Source organism: Neoarius graeffei, chromosome 1 (genome assembly GCF_027579695.1).
Source record: "Neoarius graeffei isolate fNeoGra1 chromosome 1, fNeoGra1.pri, whole genome shotgun sequence".
In the NCBI taxonomy this organism is placed as follows: domain Eukaryota; kingdom Metazoa; phylum Chordata; class Actinopteri; order Siluriformes; family Ariidae; genus Neoarius; species Neoarius graeffei.
The window spans coordinates 9,492,480-9,512,493 of record NC_083569.1 but is presented as its reverse complement, the minus strand read 5'-3'; the positions used below and the strand labels follow the sequence as shown (position 1 = coordinate 9,512,493).

The following is a 20,014-nucleotide window of genomic DNA, read 5'->3' as shown; positions in this document are numbered from 1 at the left end:
CTTTCCGTCCCTCTTTCCATCCACCATCTCTCTCTCTCTCTCCCTATCCTTCTTTCACTCCCTTTCATTATCTTCTTCTCTTCTCCTGCTTCTCCTCATCTTTCTCTCTGTGCCTCTTAATAGACGTGCCGCTTCAAATGGTGGAATTTAATTTCCACTTAAAAAGGCAAACATTATTCTGAACTGAGTGACTTCATTACCCAAAGTGTGCCCAGGTCTCGCTGTGTTAATGGAGTGCAACGTCACGGCCGACTCATGCAATTTTCATAATGTTAATGATATATGACACTATAATGCACTAATATAGATTTAATCAAAGACAAGGAAGAGAATCAGACATTTACAGATTCATGTGTTGCATAAACAGGCTAACTTCTTTAACTCTTTCCTACATGGTGTTACTGGTGTAGTGGTTAGTACTGTTGCTTCACAGCAAGTAGGTTCTGGTGAAGGTTTGAGCCCAGTGGACAATGGGGGCCTTTCTGTGTGAAGGTTGCATGTTCTCCCTGGGTCACAGGCAAGCTAGAGGCTATCCCAGCTGACTACGTCGGTCCTGGGATCGAGATGCTGACCTCTTCTGCCCCTCGGACCTGCCTGATCCATCCTGGTGCCCTGTGTCTGGTTGGAGTCTCATCGCATCGCTCCTGTGGAGGACGGCCCCATGTGGACAGTTGAAAGTCACACCTGGAGGACGCTCTGGACACTTACAGTAATGCTTTTATGGCTGAGGACTACAGTTGACTTGCTAACTTTAGGACTGCAGTTGTCATGAACAGTTTTGCACTCAAGTTTCCATCAATGAAGAGTTTATAACATCAACGAAACTGACTTCATGTTAAAACTGTTAATGTTATAGTCATGCTGTCTGTTGTTGCCCAAATGAGGATGGGTTCCCTTTTGAGTCTGGTTCCTCTCAAGGTTTCTTCCTCATGTCGTCTGAGGGTGTTTTTCCTTGCCACCGTCGCCGCAGGCTTGCTCATTGGGATAAAATTAGCTCATGTTTTAAGTCGTTCAAATTCTGTAAAGCTGCTTTGCGACAATGTTTATTGTTAAAAGCGCTATACACATAAACTTGACTTGACTTGACTACGGGCAAGAGGCGGGGTACACCCTGGACAAGTCGCCAGGTCATCGCAGGGCTGATCCATAGACACAAACAACCATTCACACGCACATTCACACCTACGGTCAATTTAGAGCCACCAATTAGCCTAACCTGCATGTCTTTGGGGGGACTCCGGAGCACCTGGAGGAAACCCATGCAGACACAGGGAGAACATGCAAACTCCACACAGAAAGGCCCTCGTCGGCCGCTGGGCTCGAACCCGGGTTTGCCTCAAGCCTGGATCGGGATCAGGTTGCCCTAAGGGTCAGTAATTGTGATCAAGATGCTGCCTTGAGGGTTTTTTTTTTTTAAATCATGTTATTTTTACCTTACGTTTGGAGCCAAACTGATTCACCAGCCAATTATCCAAGCAACCATCATCATCAGACATGCCTGAACAGATGAGCAGAAATATGCAAGCATATATGTTAGGGTGCATCAGTTGCCCCCTAAAAATGAAAAGTTCCTCCGATCATAATGCATTTTTGTTTTTATGTTCCTTTTGGTAAGAAAACACACTGGATGAAATATTTTGACAAAATATGGTGTTCAAAGTGATGGAAAAAGCTGCTATTTTATGACTTTTATGACAAAATTTCGATCACTTTTCATGAAACATTATGGCACCTTATAGAGTATACCAAATATCTTAGATACACATTTTAGTACATATTCTAAATATATCATCAAGCACAGTTTGAGTTTTAGCTGTTCATTGAATCATTGTTCAACTACTTTTAAACAATACAAATGTATTATGAATCACATTAATGCTTCTCAACCCCTTGCAAAGGTTCTTAACATGATTTCAAACCTTACGCGAAAACATAAAATAAGCATTTTTTGGCAAAATATGAATCTCATGGTGGCCGGCACGGTGGTGTAGTGGTTAGCGCGTTCGCCTCACAGCAAGAAGGTCCGGGTTTGAGCCCCGTGGCCGGCGAGGGCCTTTCTGTGCGGAGTTTGCATGGTGTCCGCGTGGGTTTCCTCCGGGTGCTCCGGTTTCCCCCACAGTCCAAAGACATGCAGGTTAGGTTAACTGGTGACTCTAAATTGACCGTAGGTGTGAATGGTTGTCTGTGTCTATGTGTCAGCCCTGTGATGACCTGGCGACTTGTCCAGGGTGTACCCCGCCTTTCGCCCGTAGTCAGCTGGGATAGGCTCCAGCTTGCCTGCGACCCTGTAGAAGGATAAAGCGGCTAGAGATAATGAGATGAGATGAGATGAACCTCAAGGTGGCCGGCACGGTGGTGTAGTGGTTAGTGCTGTCGCCTCACAGCAAGAAGGTCCGGGTTTGAGCCCCGTGGCCGGCGAGGGCCTTTCTGTGCGGAGTTTGCATGGTGTCCGCGTGGGTTTCCTCCGGGTGCTCCGGTTTCCTCCACAGTCCAAAGACATGCAGGTTAGGTTAACTGGTGACTCTAAATTGAGCGTAGGTGTGAATGTGAGCGTGAATGGTTGTCTGTGTCTATGTGTCAGCCCTGTGATGACCTGGCGACTTGTCCAGGGTGTACCCCGCCTTTCGCCCGTAGTCAGCTGGGATAGGCTCCAGCTTGCCTGCGACCCTGTAGAACAGATAATGAGATGAGATGAGATGAACCTCATGGTGCCACCATTAGACTTTTGAATATGGTCAAAAATTTTTACAGGACGTCTTTATTGGTGAAAAGGAACACCCGAACAAAAATGCATCAGATTTTATGAAAGTCAGGGCAACTGATGCACCCTAATATAATGTACCAGTTATCCAAATGTATCTACAACATAAAACATGTGCACGCGCGTGGAAGGAAAGGAGGATCTGAAAAGAAAATGAATGCATGCACACACACAGAAAGAGAGAGAGAGAGAGAGAGAGAGACCTTTAAAATGCAGAGCGTTTCCAAAGTGCGCTAGGCGCGCGCGCACTCCTCTCACCCTGCAGATAAGCGATAAGCCGAGTGCATCATGTTTCACGCGCGCGCGCGCAGCCCGTCTTTCTGATTGCGCTGTCAAACTTGTTCCGCTGCCGGAATCCGGTGCGACGCGTCTCTCAGCGCACATCACAGACCGGGTTCGCGTGCACTGGACTTACTGAACCGGAGTCGCATCGAATTGGGAAGAAAAAAACAAAACCTTTAATTTGCAAAAAGGGAAGACAAAAAAGTTAGTTGAGAATGAGGATGCTGTAAATGCGACCGCATGCACCGGCGATGTTTTTGACTTAACGCGCATCACCGGAGCCTTTCTTCGGACTTGACGCGCGAGGTACGTTCACGTTACCTTGCAGTTGCAAACCTGGGAACGCGCGGCGGGCATGCGGCACGCGCGGATGCATGGCCGGGCACGGTGCTCTCCGCGCGCTGCTCCTGCTGCTGCTGCTCGTGGCCGCGGGGGCGAGCACAGGGGCCGCGGAACGCCTCGCGTGGCTGCTGGCGGACAAGGGACCGTTCCGCCGCGCGCACGAGTTCACCGAGTTCTCCGAGCGACACCAACACGGTTTCACCACCCGCTACAAGATTTACAGGTACACACACACACACACACACACACTGACATAATTATTATTGCAGTTAATTAACCCTCAACCCAACCCTAACCTTAACCTCAGTCATGAAAAGGAAACTTTTTGGCTCTTTGATTAATTATAATAATAATAATAATAATAATAATAATAATAATAATAATAATTATTATTATTATTATTATTATTTGTTTATTTGAAACACAACAGGAATTTCCTTATGGGGACCATCCAAATGTCCCCACAAGGTTGAAATTGACAGATTTTACTCTCCTTGTGGGGACACTTGGCCCCCAGTAGTCTATTAAACACACACACACACACACTCGAAGCGAGAACATTCCACTGACATAATTATTATTGCAATTAATTAACCCTCAACCCAACCCTAACCTTAACCTCAGTCATTAAAAGGAAACTTTTTGTCTCTTTTATTATTATTATTATTATTATTATTATTATTATTAATTTAATTTAATTAAAAAAAAAAAACACCACAGCAATTTCCTTATGGGGACCATCCAAATGTCCCCACAAGGTTGAAATTGACAGATTTTACTATCCTTGTGGGGACATTTGGCCCCCAGTAGCCTATTAATCACACACACACACACACACACACACACACACACACACACACACACACACACACACACACTCAAACACGAAGCAAGGACCTTCCACTGACATCATTATTATTGCAGTTAATTAACCCTCAACCCAACCCTAACCTTAACCTCAGTCATGAAAAGGAAACTTTTTGGCTCTTATTAATAATAATAATAATAATAATAATAATAATAATAATAATATTTATTTATTTTAAACAACAGCAATTTCCTTATGGGGACCATCCAAATGTCCCCACAAGGTTGAAATTGACAGATTTTACTATCCTTGTGGGGACATTTGGCCCCCAGTAGTCTATTAAACACACACACACACACACACACACGAAGCGAGGACCTTCCACTGACATAATTATTATTGCAGTTAATTAACTCTCAACCCAACCTTAACCTTAACCTCAGTCATGAAAAGGAAACTTTTTGGCTCTTTTTTAAAAATTATTTATTTATTTATTTATTTATTTATTTTTATTTAAATTGAAAAAAACACAACAGCAATTTACTTATGGGGACCATCCAAATGTCCCCACAAGGTTGAAATTGACATATTTTACTATCCTTGTGGGGACATTTGGCCCCCAGTGGTCTATTAAACACACACACACACACACACACACACACACACACACACACACACACACACACACACACCTGTATTTAAGTCTAACATTTCGAATACCCTGCTTGCTTTTCTACTTACTTTATTTATTTATTTATTTATTCTCTGCAGCATGAATGGATTCGGAGAGCTGGAAAGTTAAACTCGAAAAGGCACCAACTCTATTCGATGTATTAAATAACCAGGCAAAGGAATCACGCGAATTCCAAACTAACCCCAAACCCACCAAGTAAATCAAAACCCAGACCAACAGTTAATAAATTCTGCCAAAGGAAAGAAAAAATAAAAAGAAAATCACCCAATTGGCATTCAAAACCTGCCCATCTAATCATTTGTTACATTCGTTTGGGTCATTTCACTGCCACACCACCAGAGAGCACCCTTCCCCGAGCTTTGGAGACTCTTCCTCATTCCACACTCATTTTCAATGAAGTAGGTTTTGAGTCATTGGTCTGCATTTGCCATATTGTGGCGATAATGTGATAAGGTTAGAGAAGCAGCTTTGGCGCCAAAAGGTTGCCAGTTTGATTCCCTGGACCAGCAGGCATGGTTGACATGCCCTTGAGCAAGGCATCTAACTGTGGGTATGTGAGGGTCTTGTTATACGTCGCTCTGGATAAGAGTGTCTGCTTAGTGCCTGTAATCTAATGTATGACTCTTTCCTTCTGATCTGTCTTTGTATTTGAACTTCTATGAATGCATTCTCACAAAACCTGATACATGTTAATGATATAATATGTAATTATTACCCAACCCAGTCCTGGGTATGACTTTAAACTGCAACCGGTGGTGAGTCTCTGGTCCAGGAGGACTTGAGTATTAGGGAAAGCGGAGTTACCCCTTAATCACCATTGCTCCCAGGTCCACTCTGACCTGGAGTGGTAGCACCTGCCTGGGTTCCAGCTATGGATTAAATAGTACATCACCAATAAGGTGCTGGCAGCAGGGCGCTTTTCGGTGCAATGTGGCAGATGAACCCAACAGGGTCAATGGCGCACCACCTGATGGCATGCGGAAGAGCCACTCAAATGGCCAATGGATGGCATCACTCGGCAAGTCAGTTGTCACTGCAGGGCAACTTCCATACCGTCAGGTCTGTGGCACTTTTGTGGACCACTTGGCATCAGGTCTGGAGGTCCAGAGAGACAACATGATGGGGGCACGACATCCTTTGTCTTATCTTACTGTGCAAGGCACTTCATTAGGAGAGGAGAATAGTATGCAAGAGCTCATGAGACCAGACATTCCGTGGCAGCTCGGCTGGGCCATTCATGCCACTCTTGCAGACGGCTCTGTCACTCTGGTGCAGGCCTCACAGCCCATCTGCGTTTCTGCACATCCTAATGAAGCAGTCATCATTGCTAGCGATGGACAGCCGCCACCAATGAATATATCATCCCAATGGGCAATCCAAACTAACTCCACAAAACAAGCAAGAATACCAGTACAAAATCTCTAAATGTTCAGTACAACATAATGAAACCCAGTCCAGTGTCCAAATCAAAAATAGTCTTAAACAAGTGTTGCCAGGCAAAACAAACCTCGCCCAGTAGCACTTATGATGAATGTGAAGGAAGATATCCCCCCCCCAAAAAAAATAGGTACCCAATGGGTACATGTGGCTACTGCTTATAAATAAAATTGTTTTCTGATACCATGTCCATACAGTAAATATAGCATATATATTTACTCTATGAGGCAGTAGCCACAAAAATGAAGTGTAATCCAAAAATGAACAATTTAAAAATCACAGAAGTAAAATATACCAAGTGTCTGTACTTTATATTATTCTACTCTTACCTCTTACAGTTTTCCAAACTGAAACCTCCAAACCAAGGATGACATACACATGCTGTCGCCATGACCCAAACTCTTATTTCCCGGAAATGGCCCGGCACTAGAGCTCAGTGGAATGCACTTTCACTCTGTAATACAACCCCGATTCCAGAAAAGTTGGGACAAAGTACAAATTGTAAATAAAAATGGAATGCAATGATGTGGAAGTTTCAAAATTCCATATTTTATTCAGAATAGAACATAGATGACATATCAAATGTTTAAACAGAAAATGTATCATTTAAAGAGAAAAATTAGGTGATTTTAAATTTCATGACAACAACACATCTCAAAGAAGTTGGGACAAGGCCATGTTTCCCACTGTGAGACATCCCCTTTTCTCTTTACAACAGTCTGTAAACGTCTGGGGACTGAGGAGACAAGTTGCTCAAGTTTAGGGATAGGAATGTTAACCCATTCTTGTCTAATGTAGGATTCTAGTTGCTCAACCGTCTTAGGTCTTTTTTGTCGTATCTTCCGTTTTATGATGCGCCAAATGTTTTCTATGGGTGAAAGATCTGGACTGCAGGCTGGCCAGTTCAGTACCCGGACCCTTCTTCTACGCAGCCATGATGCTGTAATTGATGCAGTATATGGTTTGGCATTGTCATGTTGGAAAATGCAAGGTCTTCCCTGAAAGAGACGTCGTCTGGATGGGAGCATATGTTGCTCTAGAACCTGGATATACCTTTCGGCATTGATGGTGTCTTTCCAGATGTGTAAGCTGCCCATGCCGCACGCACTAATGCAACCCCATACCATCAGAGATGCAGGCTTCTGAACTGAGCGCTGATAACAACTTGGGTCGTCCTTCTCCTCTTTAGTCCGAATGACACGGCGTCCCTGATTTCCATAAAGAACTTCAAATTTTGATTCGTCTGACCACAGAACAGTTTTCCACTTTGCCACAGTCCATTTTAAATGAGCCTTGGCCCAGAGAAGACGTCTGTGCTTCTGGATCATGTTTAGATACGGCTTCTTCTTTGAACTATAGAGTTTTAGCTGGCAACGGCGGATGGCACGGTGAATTGTGTTCAGAGATAATGTTCTCTGGAAATATTCCTGAGTCCATTTTGTGATTTCCAATACAGAAGCATGCATGTATGTGATGCAGTGCCGTCTAAGGGCCCGAAGATCACGGGCACCCAGTATGGTTTTCCGGCCTTGACCCTTATGCACAGAGATTCTTCCAGATTCTCTGAATCTTTTGATGATATTATGCACTGTAGATGATGATATGTTCAAACTCTTTGCAATTTTACACTGTCGAACTCCTTTCTGATATTGCTCCACTATTTGTCGGCGCAGAATTAGGGGGATTGGTGATCCTCTTCCCATCTTTTCTTCTGAGAGCCGCTGCCACTCCAAGATGCTCTTTTTATACCCAGTCATGTTAATGACCTATTGCCAATTGACCTAATGAGTTGCAATTTGGTCCTCCAGCTGTTCCTTTTTTTGTACCTTTAACTTTTCCAGCCTCTTATTGCCCCTGCCCCAACTTTTTTGAGATGTGTTGCTGTCATGAAATTTCAAATGAGCCAATATTTGGCATGAAATTTCAAAATGTCTCACTTTCGACATTTGATATGTTGTCTATGTTCTATTGTGAATACAATATCAGTTTTTGAGATTTGTATATTATTGCATTCCGTTTTTATTTACAATTTGTTCTTTGTCTCAACTTTTTTGGAATCGGGGTTGTAAGCGTATGTCTGAAAGCGATTTCTTTAGTCTAATCAAATTTAGTCGAGTCAGATTTTCAGGGTAGGTGAGCAATGGTCTGTAGATTACCTGATTAAATTTGGGGGGTAATCGGTACAAGGTGAAGGTCAAGGTCACCGGAAAGGTCAACCTTTCGGTCAAAAGAACATATTTTCCATTGTAACTCTAAAATGGTCGCCGATAGATAGATGTTTACTATTATGAGCATATAGGAGCTCCCATATGGCTTTTCATTTGGCACCATGATCTTTGATCTTGAGTGACCTTGAAAGGTCAAACTCAAGGTCACAGATTTTCAGAGGGCTGTAACTTGAAAACGGTTGATGGTAGACAGATGTTTATCCTTATCAACTTATAGGAAGTGCCATATGGGCTTTCATTTGGCACCATGACCTTTGATCTTGAATGACTTTGAAATGTCAGACTCAAGGTTGTGGATTTTCATAGGACTGTAACCTGACAGCTGATGATCAAGAAATATTACCATTATCAACATATAGGTATAAAATAAGTGTTGCCAGGCGAGATTTGTTTTGCCTGGCAACACAAATTCTGTCGCCAACAAATTCTTTGCCAGGATTACTAGTGGTTGACTGGGAAGATGATGTTCCTTCCATGACTATGAAAAAAGAAAATAATATTTTAGTAGTTATTCATCTTAAAAACAATCATATTGGTTATGATTGTTTTTAAGATGAATAACATCTTAAACATATAATATTAATTAATCAACCTGCAAAAAACTTACCCAAGTTATAATCAAAATAAATACATTTAAAATAAAATGGTGGTCTATATTTAAAAGTCAAACTTAAACACTAAGCTGAAATCAATAAGTGCACAGATTGAATTAGGGTCAGTAAAATATGTTTCTAATACTTGTACATTAATATGTTCTAATTTTTAAGACATGCTAGAATTCTTAGCCTGAATATCGGCCAAAAAGCTGTTTTTGTCTTTTTATCTGCCAATTATCTTCCGATACTACGAAGTTATAATGAGGATTTCTTATTTCGTTTCTGATTCTGATTAGTTCTGAAGTTTATCAAGAAGTAGAACGGGTAATTGAACTTGATCAGGATAAGTGCTGATTGGTTACAAATGCTGTGTCCTAAATCACTCACTCGTTCACTACGCCCTACTCACTATAGGGAATTACTATATGGAGGACTCTATAGTGAGCTCATTGATTAAATGATAAAACTTCTTTGCTGCAGCACTACTTTTCATGATGCATTGTGAGATACTTTGAGTGCACTATACCGGGTGTAATAATGCTCACTATACATTCGGACAGCACTGCAAAATGATGACCTGACTATAGAGGATGTGCAGTCATGTGACCCGTCCATGTTTACTCCGCCATATTGCACAGCTTTAGGATTATTTACCTTGCACGAGCGTAATGGATCCAGGGAGTAATCCCCAAGAAAATTCGGAAAATACCCCATCTACATCGCGCGATAACTTGTCTAAGTTTGTTCAGCATCTTGATCCTTGTTCAGGGAAATTCGGAGCTGCAGTGCCGGCGATTTGCCCGATCTGGCCTACCACGACATTTACAATTTTCTTGTTAATCGTGAATCGTGTTACACTGGCAAAGCCCTCAAAGCTTACAAGAGCCTGGAAGCTTATAAATATTTTGTTGCGGGATGGGTATCCCAACTATACCTCTGGAAGGTTCCGAAGAAGAATGTCTACTTGATAACCTCACGGGTAAGTGGCATTAAGATGTTTATCATAAAGAGACTATGCAGGACGTTTTATCGTAAGAATGTTCGAAATCTAAACTCAGTTCCAGATAATGACAGGGTTGTAAATATGTATGTTTTTGTCTGAAAAAAAATATCACAAATCACCGCTATCTTTATCTGTGCAGAATTATTATTCAATATCAGATATAAATGTATTAGAAGATTACACCTGCCTGATATGAAGTGTTCACTACAAATTCGGCTGGTAGAACTGGGGTACCAGTTTTCTCTTCGCACAGCGGACACCCATTTTGCGCGTCTCTCCTCGTCTGCGGGGAATCTATAAAATGGCAGGCCCTCCTTTTGGCCCTGTCTATTGGTACAACCAAATGCTGAACAAAATATAACCATTCTCGAAAGATCTACTCCCACACACTTGATAATTAGAACGCGTTCGTCTAAGTTCTATGCGCGGCCATGCCGTCCAAGATGGCAGATAAACAAATATCACGTGACCTCGTGACGTCACGTGCATGCTCTCTATATAGTCCACTATGGAGTGAGTAGGGAGTGATTTGGGACACACTGTAACACTGATTCTTACATTCTTATACTTGTTCTTGTGTACTATTGGAAAATTTATGTAATAATTGTAATACTTATGTGCATGCACAGTGTGCTGTTATTATACTCATTCTTACATTCTTACAACACAATAATAACGCGAGATCAACTATTCATATCGCAAGATCACGATTCACCGTTCTGGTGATCCGCATGTGCAGTGCACAATTGTTACACTCTTACAAATGAGTGTAAGAGGCAGTAGCCACAAAAAACTTGACCTTGACTGGATGACCCCCAAAATGTTGGAGGTTCTATTTGAGACCAATGCCCATCTATCCTGAAAGTTTCATGAAGATTGGTCCAGCCGTTTTCCCGTAATATTGTTCACAAAAAAACAAAGAAACAAATAAACCCAACCGAAAACAATACCTTGCCCCGCTTATTCCGTAGCGGGCGAGGTAACAACAGTTCGATTTCCAACTAGAACAAGCCACAAACAAGAGCTACATGGCAAAAACCCAATTGTCAATCAACAACAATCAAATGACCAATCAAAACAGGCTCCAAACCACCCAGTAAGCCCAGCTAAAAAAATGTAACTGCTAACAGCCCAATGACCAAACAATCAGGGTCATCCTGTCAATGACCAAACCCATTAGGATGCAGCCCCAAAAGCACCCCAATGGGTCAAAACCAGCACCAAACAACAGCTGAACAAGCTAGAACAGCCCAAATGGTGGGTGGATCCCAACAAACTCCAAAATCTTGCAGCTCAAAACATCTCAATGGCTAATTAAAATCAGCCCGCAAAACAAACCAATAGCTAATAAAACCAGCCCGAAAAACACACAATGAACATTTTAAACCAGGGGTCACCAAACTTTTTTTCTCTGGGGGCCACATTGTCGTTCCTGACTGTGATGGGGGGCCGGGGTCAAGTCAGCTATATAACATAGAATTGTATGACCCAGACAAATATGACCACCAGCAGGCCTCATTGTATAGTAGAGATTACTAGCCTGGCACAGCCATCCACACTACTATATCCATACTACTATATCCCCACCACTATATCCCCACTACTGTATCAACACTTGATTCCTGGCACATATTTGTTTATCTTTACTAGTGGTTTGCAAAAGTAGTACTCGAGTCTTCACACTTTGTTTTAATTTGAAATACCACAGATATTCCATTTATTTATTTTCTAATAAAAATAACATCAAAGCTGTCAAGGTAAGAAACATCTGCCTAGTTGAGGTGATTGACACTGGCAAAGGTGAGTGGAAAATTATAAATTGTAGGTAGGCCTGTTGATATTATTAATAATAATTGTGTGCAGCACTTAATAAAGGTCAAATAAATAGGCCTATAAAATAAATACACTTAAAAAAAACAGTGAAATTATAATATGAGCAATAGATCACAGCAGTTGTGATGTGTCCTGCACGTCATTGCTCTCATCCATGGCCAAAGCAAAAAACTTGAATTCTGATGCTTTCTCATTCAGCTGGTCATACACGTTGCCCCCCAAATCTTCGGTTCGCCTGGTCATAGCAGGTGCGGAGAGACTCACCGCGTTGAGCGCATCCTTCTTGTCGGGACACACCTCCTCGGCCACAGCAAGCATGCGTACTTTAACAAAGTCCCCATCAGTAAACGGCTTTCCATGGGTAGCTAGTAGATGAGCTACCTTATAGCTAGCTCGGACAGCAGCCTGGTTGATCTGGGTTTGGCGAAGGAATACATTCTGTTGTGCAGCCAGTCCGCATTTCATCCTCCGAATCCTGTCTTCTCTTGTTTGCCCTCGCAAACTAGCATACTCTTTGTGGCGGGTTTCATAGTGACAACGCAGATTATATTCTTTGAAAACCGACACTTTCTTTACATACAAGACAAACTGCACGGTCCTTACACTGAACGAAAAAATAATTAGTGGTCCACTGTTCTTTAAAAACTCTGCACTCTCTGTCAGCTTTTCGCTGACTGCTCGCCATTTTGCTGTGCTGAACACTGATAGTTCTCTGCGCGTGCGCTGCCTGTCACTGCTTGATCGCGAGCATATGACGAAAATTCGGAAAATATGAATAGCTCATTTTATAACTAAATGTCAATTTGAATTGATAAAATCAACAAAATACAAGATGCAGACATGTTATTTGCCAAAAAGCAATTTAAAAAAAAATAGGCCATGACCACTTTTGGGGATTGTCTCATAGGGCTGGTTCAAGTGGTGGGGGGCTGGGGGGCCGGTCAAAGGGGGGTGGCGGGCCAGAGTTGGCCCGCGGGCTGGAGTTTGGTGACCCCTGTTTTAAACCATTTCCCCCAAGAAATATCTTGAAAATATCCCATTCTTATTTTTATCTCTTATCCAAAATGGGTTAGGATTTGGTAAAATGGTATTAAAACCATCCATTTTCCTGACAGCTCTTTCACTATGGCTTTAAAATGGTGACAAATCATCTATATACCTTTTAATACCTATATGTTCTGCAGTAATGTACAGAGTGGGGAAAATGTTTTTTTAATTATTCATAAATCTCCGATGCTAACTGTGCCAAGAAATCAGGTGTTTTGGCAAATGCTTACCGTTTTACTCATGAGCTCAACTGAATGTGTGCATCCCTCACACAACCTTGATGAAATTATCTCTCAGGCAGTACTGTGATACCATCCTGGTAAGAAATAAAGGGAGTCAGCACACTGGTGAAATAAAGGGAGTCAGCACACTGGTGTAGGAGGAGGTGTTGGTGGCTCACAGCTTCAGGGTCCAGGGTTTGATCTTGAATTCTCTGTGCGGAGTTATTGCATTATTCGTGCATTTTAATGAACTTAGTCTTTGTTTTCCCTCACCAATGAAGTAAAACCCTCCCACTCATGTAACTATTGGCTGTGCTACATTTGGGAATGGAGTGAAGGCTGTTTGTGCCTTTTGAACTAGCTCCATTATTAGACGTTTCTAGATCACATGTTGAGGACCTTTCACTGGGTTGACTGGTAGCAATGGCAGCTTTCATAAAGCTAATGATTGATCCTTGCCATGATTTTTTTTTAATATAGTGCCTTGCAAAAGTATTCATCCCCCTTGGTGTTTGTCCTATTTTGTCGCATTACAAGCTGGAATTAAAATGGATTTTTGGAGGGTTAGCACCATTTGATTTACACAACATGCCTACCACTTTGAAGGTGAAACTTGTATTTTATTGTGACACAAACAATAATTAAGATGAAAAAACAGAAATCTGGAGTGTGCATAAGTATTCACTCCCCAAAGTCAATACTTTGTAGAGCCACCTTTTGCTACAATTGCAGCTGCAAGTCTCTTGGAGTATGTCTCTATTAGCTTAGCGCATCTAGCCACTGGGATTTTTGCCCATTCCTCAAGGCAAAACTGCTCCAACTCCTTCAAGTTAGTTGGTGTACAGCAATCTTCAAGTTGTGCCACAGATTCTCAATTGGATTGAGGTCTGGGCTTTGACTCGGCCATTCCAAGACATTTAAATGTTTCCCTTTAAACCACTCCAGTGTAGTTTTAGCAGTCTGTTTAGGGTCATTGTCCAGCTGGACTGTGAATCTTCATCCCAGTCTGAAACCTCTAGCTGACTCAAACAGGTTTTCCTCCAGAATTGCCTTGTATTTAGTGCCATCCATCTTTCCTTCAGTCCTGACCAGCTTTCCTGTCCCTGCAGATGAAAAACATCCCCACAGCATGATGCTGCCACCACCATGTTTCATTGTAGGGATGGCGTTCTCAGGGTGTTGGGTTTGTGCCACACATGGCATTTCCCATGATGGCCAAAAAATTAAATTTTAGTCTCATTTGACCAGAGAATCTTCTTCCATGTGTTTGGAGAGTCTGACACATGCTGTTGGGCAAACTCCAAACGTGTTTTCTTCAGCAATTAGGCCTGTCACAATAACAAATTTTGTCGGACGATATATTGTCTCAGAAATTATTGCGATAAATGATATTATTGTTGACATCTTTTCAAGACAATTTTATGCCACTAGTAAAATAATAATGATCATGCAAATACACCCTTTCAAAGAACAGTAAACTTTAATTAAGTCAACTTATTCAATTCAATGGTTGAATGTAAAAAAATATATAAATATAAATAAGTAACCTAAAGAAATAAAACAATTAGTGCTGTCAAGCGATTAAAATATTTAATCGCGATTAATGTCGCGACTGTCATAGTTAACTCGCGATTAATCGTAATTTAAACGCACATTTTTGTCACATGAAAAACCATGTAATTCTCTTATCAGCATAAAAAAGTGAATGGGCTTGCTCACCGTTCGAACTACGGGGGTACTCGGGGGATCCGAGATCCCCTGAAACAGACATGAGATCCCTTGAAAACATGATGTGGGAAATCTCTAATCTCTAAAATATCTAAATATTGGCAAAATGATGTTTATTGACATAGCAATCGTGTGTAACGAGAAGCATTTGCATATCCGAAGTGAGCGCACGATGGAGATCCGCGCTCTGAGACAAGCGCAAGCACCCCCCCAAGGGAAAAAAAGGGACCCCCTGAAAATATCGGCATAGTTCGAACACTGGTTGTACCAATGTTTTTTTTTTTTTTATTGCAGAGCATAACACGTCACAGCCACTGCAAAGTGGGGCTGGAGCCGCCGATGGGAAAACGAAACCTAAGCCGAGCACCGTGGCTCTTCGGGGGAGGGCAGAGGACTCTGGCTGTGCGGGGCGTGGCATTACAGTCTAGCTGCTATCGTTTTTCTAAGCAAAGTCTCTGTTCCAAGTTCCTGGCAGTTTCAAAAGCTTATGAAAAACCTACATCATGTCACAGAGCGTTAATCTCGCGATAAAAAAATTATCACCGTTAAAATTGAGTCAAGTTAACGTGTTAATAACGCGACATTTTTGACAGCACTAAAAACAATCAAACAAAACCACTCACAACAAAAACAATAAATAATATACAATCTCTGGCTCTTGAAAATTGCACTTACCCGTAAGTAAATATTAACTTGGCACTGGGTAATAAAAAGACATTCTTTTCTTCACAGGCAACATTCTGCCAATCCAGTTTTTCAAAGATTAGTACCCAGATAAACCAAAAGTGCAAAGTAATAACGTATTGCCAGCTGTCATTTAGGTAAAAGTAACAATTAGAACGAGATAACATGTAGGCAAGGACGTAGGTTTGGTATTAACATTGGTGGGGACTAGTGCTGTCAAGCGATTAAAATATTTAATCGCGATTAATGTCGCGACAGTCATAGTTAACTCGCGATTAATCGCAATTTAATCGCACATTTTTGTCACATAAAAAAAAACATTGTAATTCTCTTATCAGCATAAAAAAGCGCACGGGCTTGCTTTGTACCAGTGTTTTTTTTTTATTGCAAAGCATAACACGTCTTGACACAGCCACTGCAAAGTGAAACCTAAGCCGAGCACCGGCGCGGGGCTAGCAAGAGAACCATGAGTGAAATTATCTACTGTTGAATTATCCATCTTTTTTTTTTTTAATCTCTGTTGTTCGTTGGTAAATATTGCATTGAATCTGATCTTTACTGTTTCAGCTCACTTAACACATTTTGTACTTTTACACTTTCTGCCTGTTGATGCGTCGCGCTGTCCAATCAGAGGCGGCCAAATTTGCATATTACAGGAAGGATTTCTGGGATAGCATTGAGTTTACAGTTCAGAGGGATCTGGCTTCTTTAGACGCTGTCTTCTTAAAACTGAATAAATATTTAAAAAGAGCCAAATGAGCCAGTCTTTTGAACGGCTGTTTTCAAAGAACGGATCACAAAGATGCGGATCCCATCAAAGAGCCATAAATCCCATCTCTACTAGCGCGCCCTGCCCGCGCTGGTTCTTTGGGGGAGGAGGGCAGAGGACTCTGGCTGTGCGGGGCGTGGCATTACAGTCTAGCTGCTATCGTTTTTCTAAGCAAAGTCGCTGTTCCAAGTTCCTGGCAGTTTCAAAAGCTTATGAAAAACCTACATCATGTCACAGAGCGTTAATCTCGCGATAAAAAAATTATCGCCGTTAAAATTGAGTCAAGTTAACGCGTTAATAACGTGACATTTTTGACAGCACTAGTGGGGACATAAACCCAACGTCAACTTCAGGTCAACATTAGAGGGTCACAATATTTTGTTCTGTTCCACCAAAAGAGTATCCATCATCTCTCCAAAGTCCAGACTTTTAAAATTTGAAGTTCAGAACTGTAGTAATTCATGAATAATAATAATAATAATAATAATAATAATAATAATAATAATAATTTCATTTGATTAACTGCAAATCTTGCATGTGACTCATTCTACCAATTTGCAAATGTGTTTTACAAGTGAATAATGTATTGACTGTCGGGAGGGTGTATGTTCTTTTCCCTCTTAAATGGAAGTAAAACACATCTGGAGCCTTAAACACTGCATTCCATGAGGCTGGCAGGGGGAGTCGGCTCTCTTCTGTGGGATCTTTAACTAGTTTTAGCCCATGTTTACATTAGACCGTATCAGCGGATCATCAGATTAACGTTTTTAAAACGATTAGTGTGCACACAGCAACACCAATACACAATTTGCGTGCACACAGCAATACCAATACACGGATACGCTCGGCTCTGCAGGCATCCTGCGCTCCAAATCACTCCGCCCTGAACAGCGAGTGCCCTCTGGAGGGTGCGCACTCCGGCCCTGCGCAGCTCACAGAGCATGCGAGTGAAGTGAACAAGGTGTGATTCGGGACTGAGCCGCTGTGTGTGTGATCCCAGCGCATATCACTTACCACTTGCAAGTGGAAGGATGGCAAGCCTAAAGACAATCATAACTACACAATGGGCAGTATTTGCATCAGTATTTGCAGTATTTTCATACTTTTATACTCTTTAATGAAAGGTGATACAAGGCGGAAGTCCGCGCCGTTTTTCAGCAGTCGCGTCACATGACCAACGCCAGCGAATCAGGAAGGTGGATGTCACAGGGACGTTGTCCAATGAGACGCCAGCTAGAGCTCAGCACAGCGTATCTGCGTATTCTGAATGTTTACACAGCACCAGAGCTGACACGATCTGGATTGAATACGTGGACGCTGGCGGATTCCCGTTTCCCGGCGTTTCCAGGCGTTTTAATGTAAACGGACAGTGCATCCGCGAAGAAAACGAGACGGATACGGTCTAATGTAAACGTAGTCTTAGAATGCTAGTTTAAGCTGATGTGTGATCGATCTAACGGTAAAACAGGACGAGGGCTCGAGAACTTTTTTGACACGTTGAAAGGTTACAATTTTACTTGGCAACAGAATGTATCTGAATTCTGATTGGTTGTTGTTATATTATTGCCCTTTTGTTGTCTTCTTGAGCCCAGAGCAGAGGGCGGAGGGAGAGGAGGGAGGGGCAGGGTTCTACAGAGAAAAGTTTTTAGCCTACCGCTTTCAAATGAACCCCCTCGAAAACCAATCAGTTGGGAGTAACCAAAAATTTCTGATCAAGAAGGCGGAGGCTGTTATGCTTATTATGTGAAAATGTTTTATTTGATTAAAAGGTGTCTGGGCCACGAACAATGTCCACATCACCATCGGGTGTTGTTTACATGTGTCATGTTACACGAACTTGGTCAGGGCTCTGCAGGTCTTAACCGAAGCACTTCAAATTCAGGGTTAGCGGGCCGCTAAAGTTTGCAGGCACTTGACAAGCAAGACTCGGTGCAATATTAGCCAACATTAGCACAATCTGATATGATTTAATAATGTCTTTGTGACCTTAATAAACGCTAGTTGTTGTCGTAATCAAGTCGGATTGTTATTTACATGCCATACAAAACGGTCATATTTATATGTTGTCGTTTTTACACACTGAATACGAACTGTTGTTAACTGATTCATTTTACAAGCTAATCTAATGTTACATTCCTCAAGGACAGTTTGCTAGCTAGCAGCCGGTCACCGCACTTGCTAATTGGTAGCCTAACTGCTTGCTGTTTTCGCGACCATGCCCCCAGAGCAAATATTCATGAGCGAATTTTGCATGGTTTCGCCCAGTGGAAACTTACAGTAACCATTTGTGTACCGTGCGCGGAGCGCGATTTTTTTTTCTTCAATCAGAAATATTGGTAGGGACATATGAGTCGTCGTTTGATATTGGTAGGGACACGTCCATACCCAATTCTACACCTGTGGTCTGTACAATGGAGCAATGTGTTGTTGTCTTCCCCCCCATTCAGTGGATACCCTGGCTGGATAACTGTTGCATGCTGGGAGGCCCCACCTCTGATAGAGAGCGTGTTTTATTCAGTCAGTGGGTCAAGCTAATACTCTGGCGACTTCCCTGTGTAGATGTACAGCGTGTAAATGGCAAAATCGTGGTTAAAAAAATTACCAAGTTCATTTTCATTTACCGTATGATAAGTTGGTATATTGAATATCGTGACAGGCCTATCAGCAATGGCTTTTTTCTGGTCACTCTTCCATCAAGCCCCGCTCTGTGGGGTGTAGAGTTTAAAGTGGTCCTATGGACAGATACTCCCATCTCCACTGTGGATCTTTGCAGCTCCTTCAGTGTTATCTTTGGTGTCTTTGTTGCACCTCTGATCAATGCCCTCCTTGCCCAGTCTGTGAGTTTTGGTGGGCGGCCTTCTCTTGTCAGATTTGTAGTGGTGCCACGTTCTTTCCATTTTGCTATAATGGGTTTAATGGAGCTCCCTGGGATATTCAAATTTTGGGATATTTTTTACAACCTAACCCTGATCTACTGTATACTTCTCCACAACTTTGTCTCTGACCTGTTTGGAGGCTCCTTGGTTCTCATGTTGCTTTCTTAGTAGTGTTGCAGAGTCAGGGTCCTTCCAGAACAGGTTGATTTATACAGATATCATGTGACAGATCATGTGACACTTTGATTGCACACAGGCGGATCTTAATCAACTACTTATGTGAGTTATGAAGTGAATCGGTTGGACCAGCTCTTATTTAGGGTTTTCATACGAAAGGGGGTGAATACTTATGCTCACTCCAGATTTTTGTTTTTTTAATCTTAATTATTGTTTGTGTCACAATAAAAAAAAAAATGTGCAGCGTTAAAGTGGTAGGCATGTTGTGTAAATCAAATGGTGCCAGCCCTCCAAAAATCCATTTTAATTCCAGCTTATAATGCGACAAAACAGGACAAACACCCAGGGGGGTGAATACTTTTGCAAGGCACTATACATATCATCCTCGAGTAGAACTATGTTGAGTGAGATAAACTCGAAGTGAGTATAAAGATGTGGCTAAAAAATGAACTGGACAAGAAAAAATATTTAGGGTACGTGTTCTACGGAGAGCCGTATCGACTAACCATAATAGGCATGCATGCTGAG

General features: G+C 42.0%; 1 protein-coding gene across 1 annotated transcript in view; it reads left to right on the top strand.

Moving 5' to 3' along the window:
* Positions 1–3,417: 3,417 nt before the first annotated feature.
* The window catches only part of LOC132886659 (BMP/retinoic acid-inducible neural-specific protein 3-like), a 172,118-nt gene continuing 155,521 nt past the window's right edge, over positions 3,418–20,014 (top strand). The window contains exon 1 of the mRNA XM_060921595.1: positions 3,418–3,608. Within this exon, the coding sequence (XP_060777578.1) occupies positions 3,418–3,608 (191 nt within the window). The remainder of the gene's footprint in view (positions 3,609–20,014) is intronic.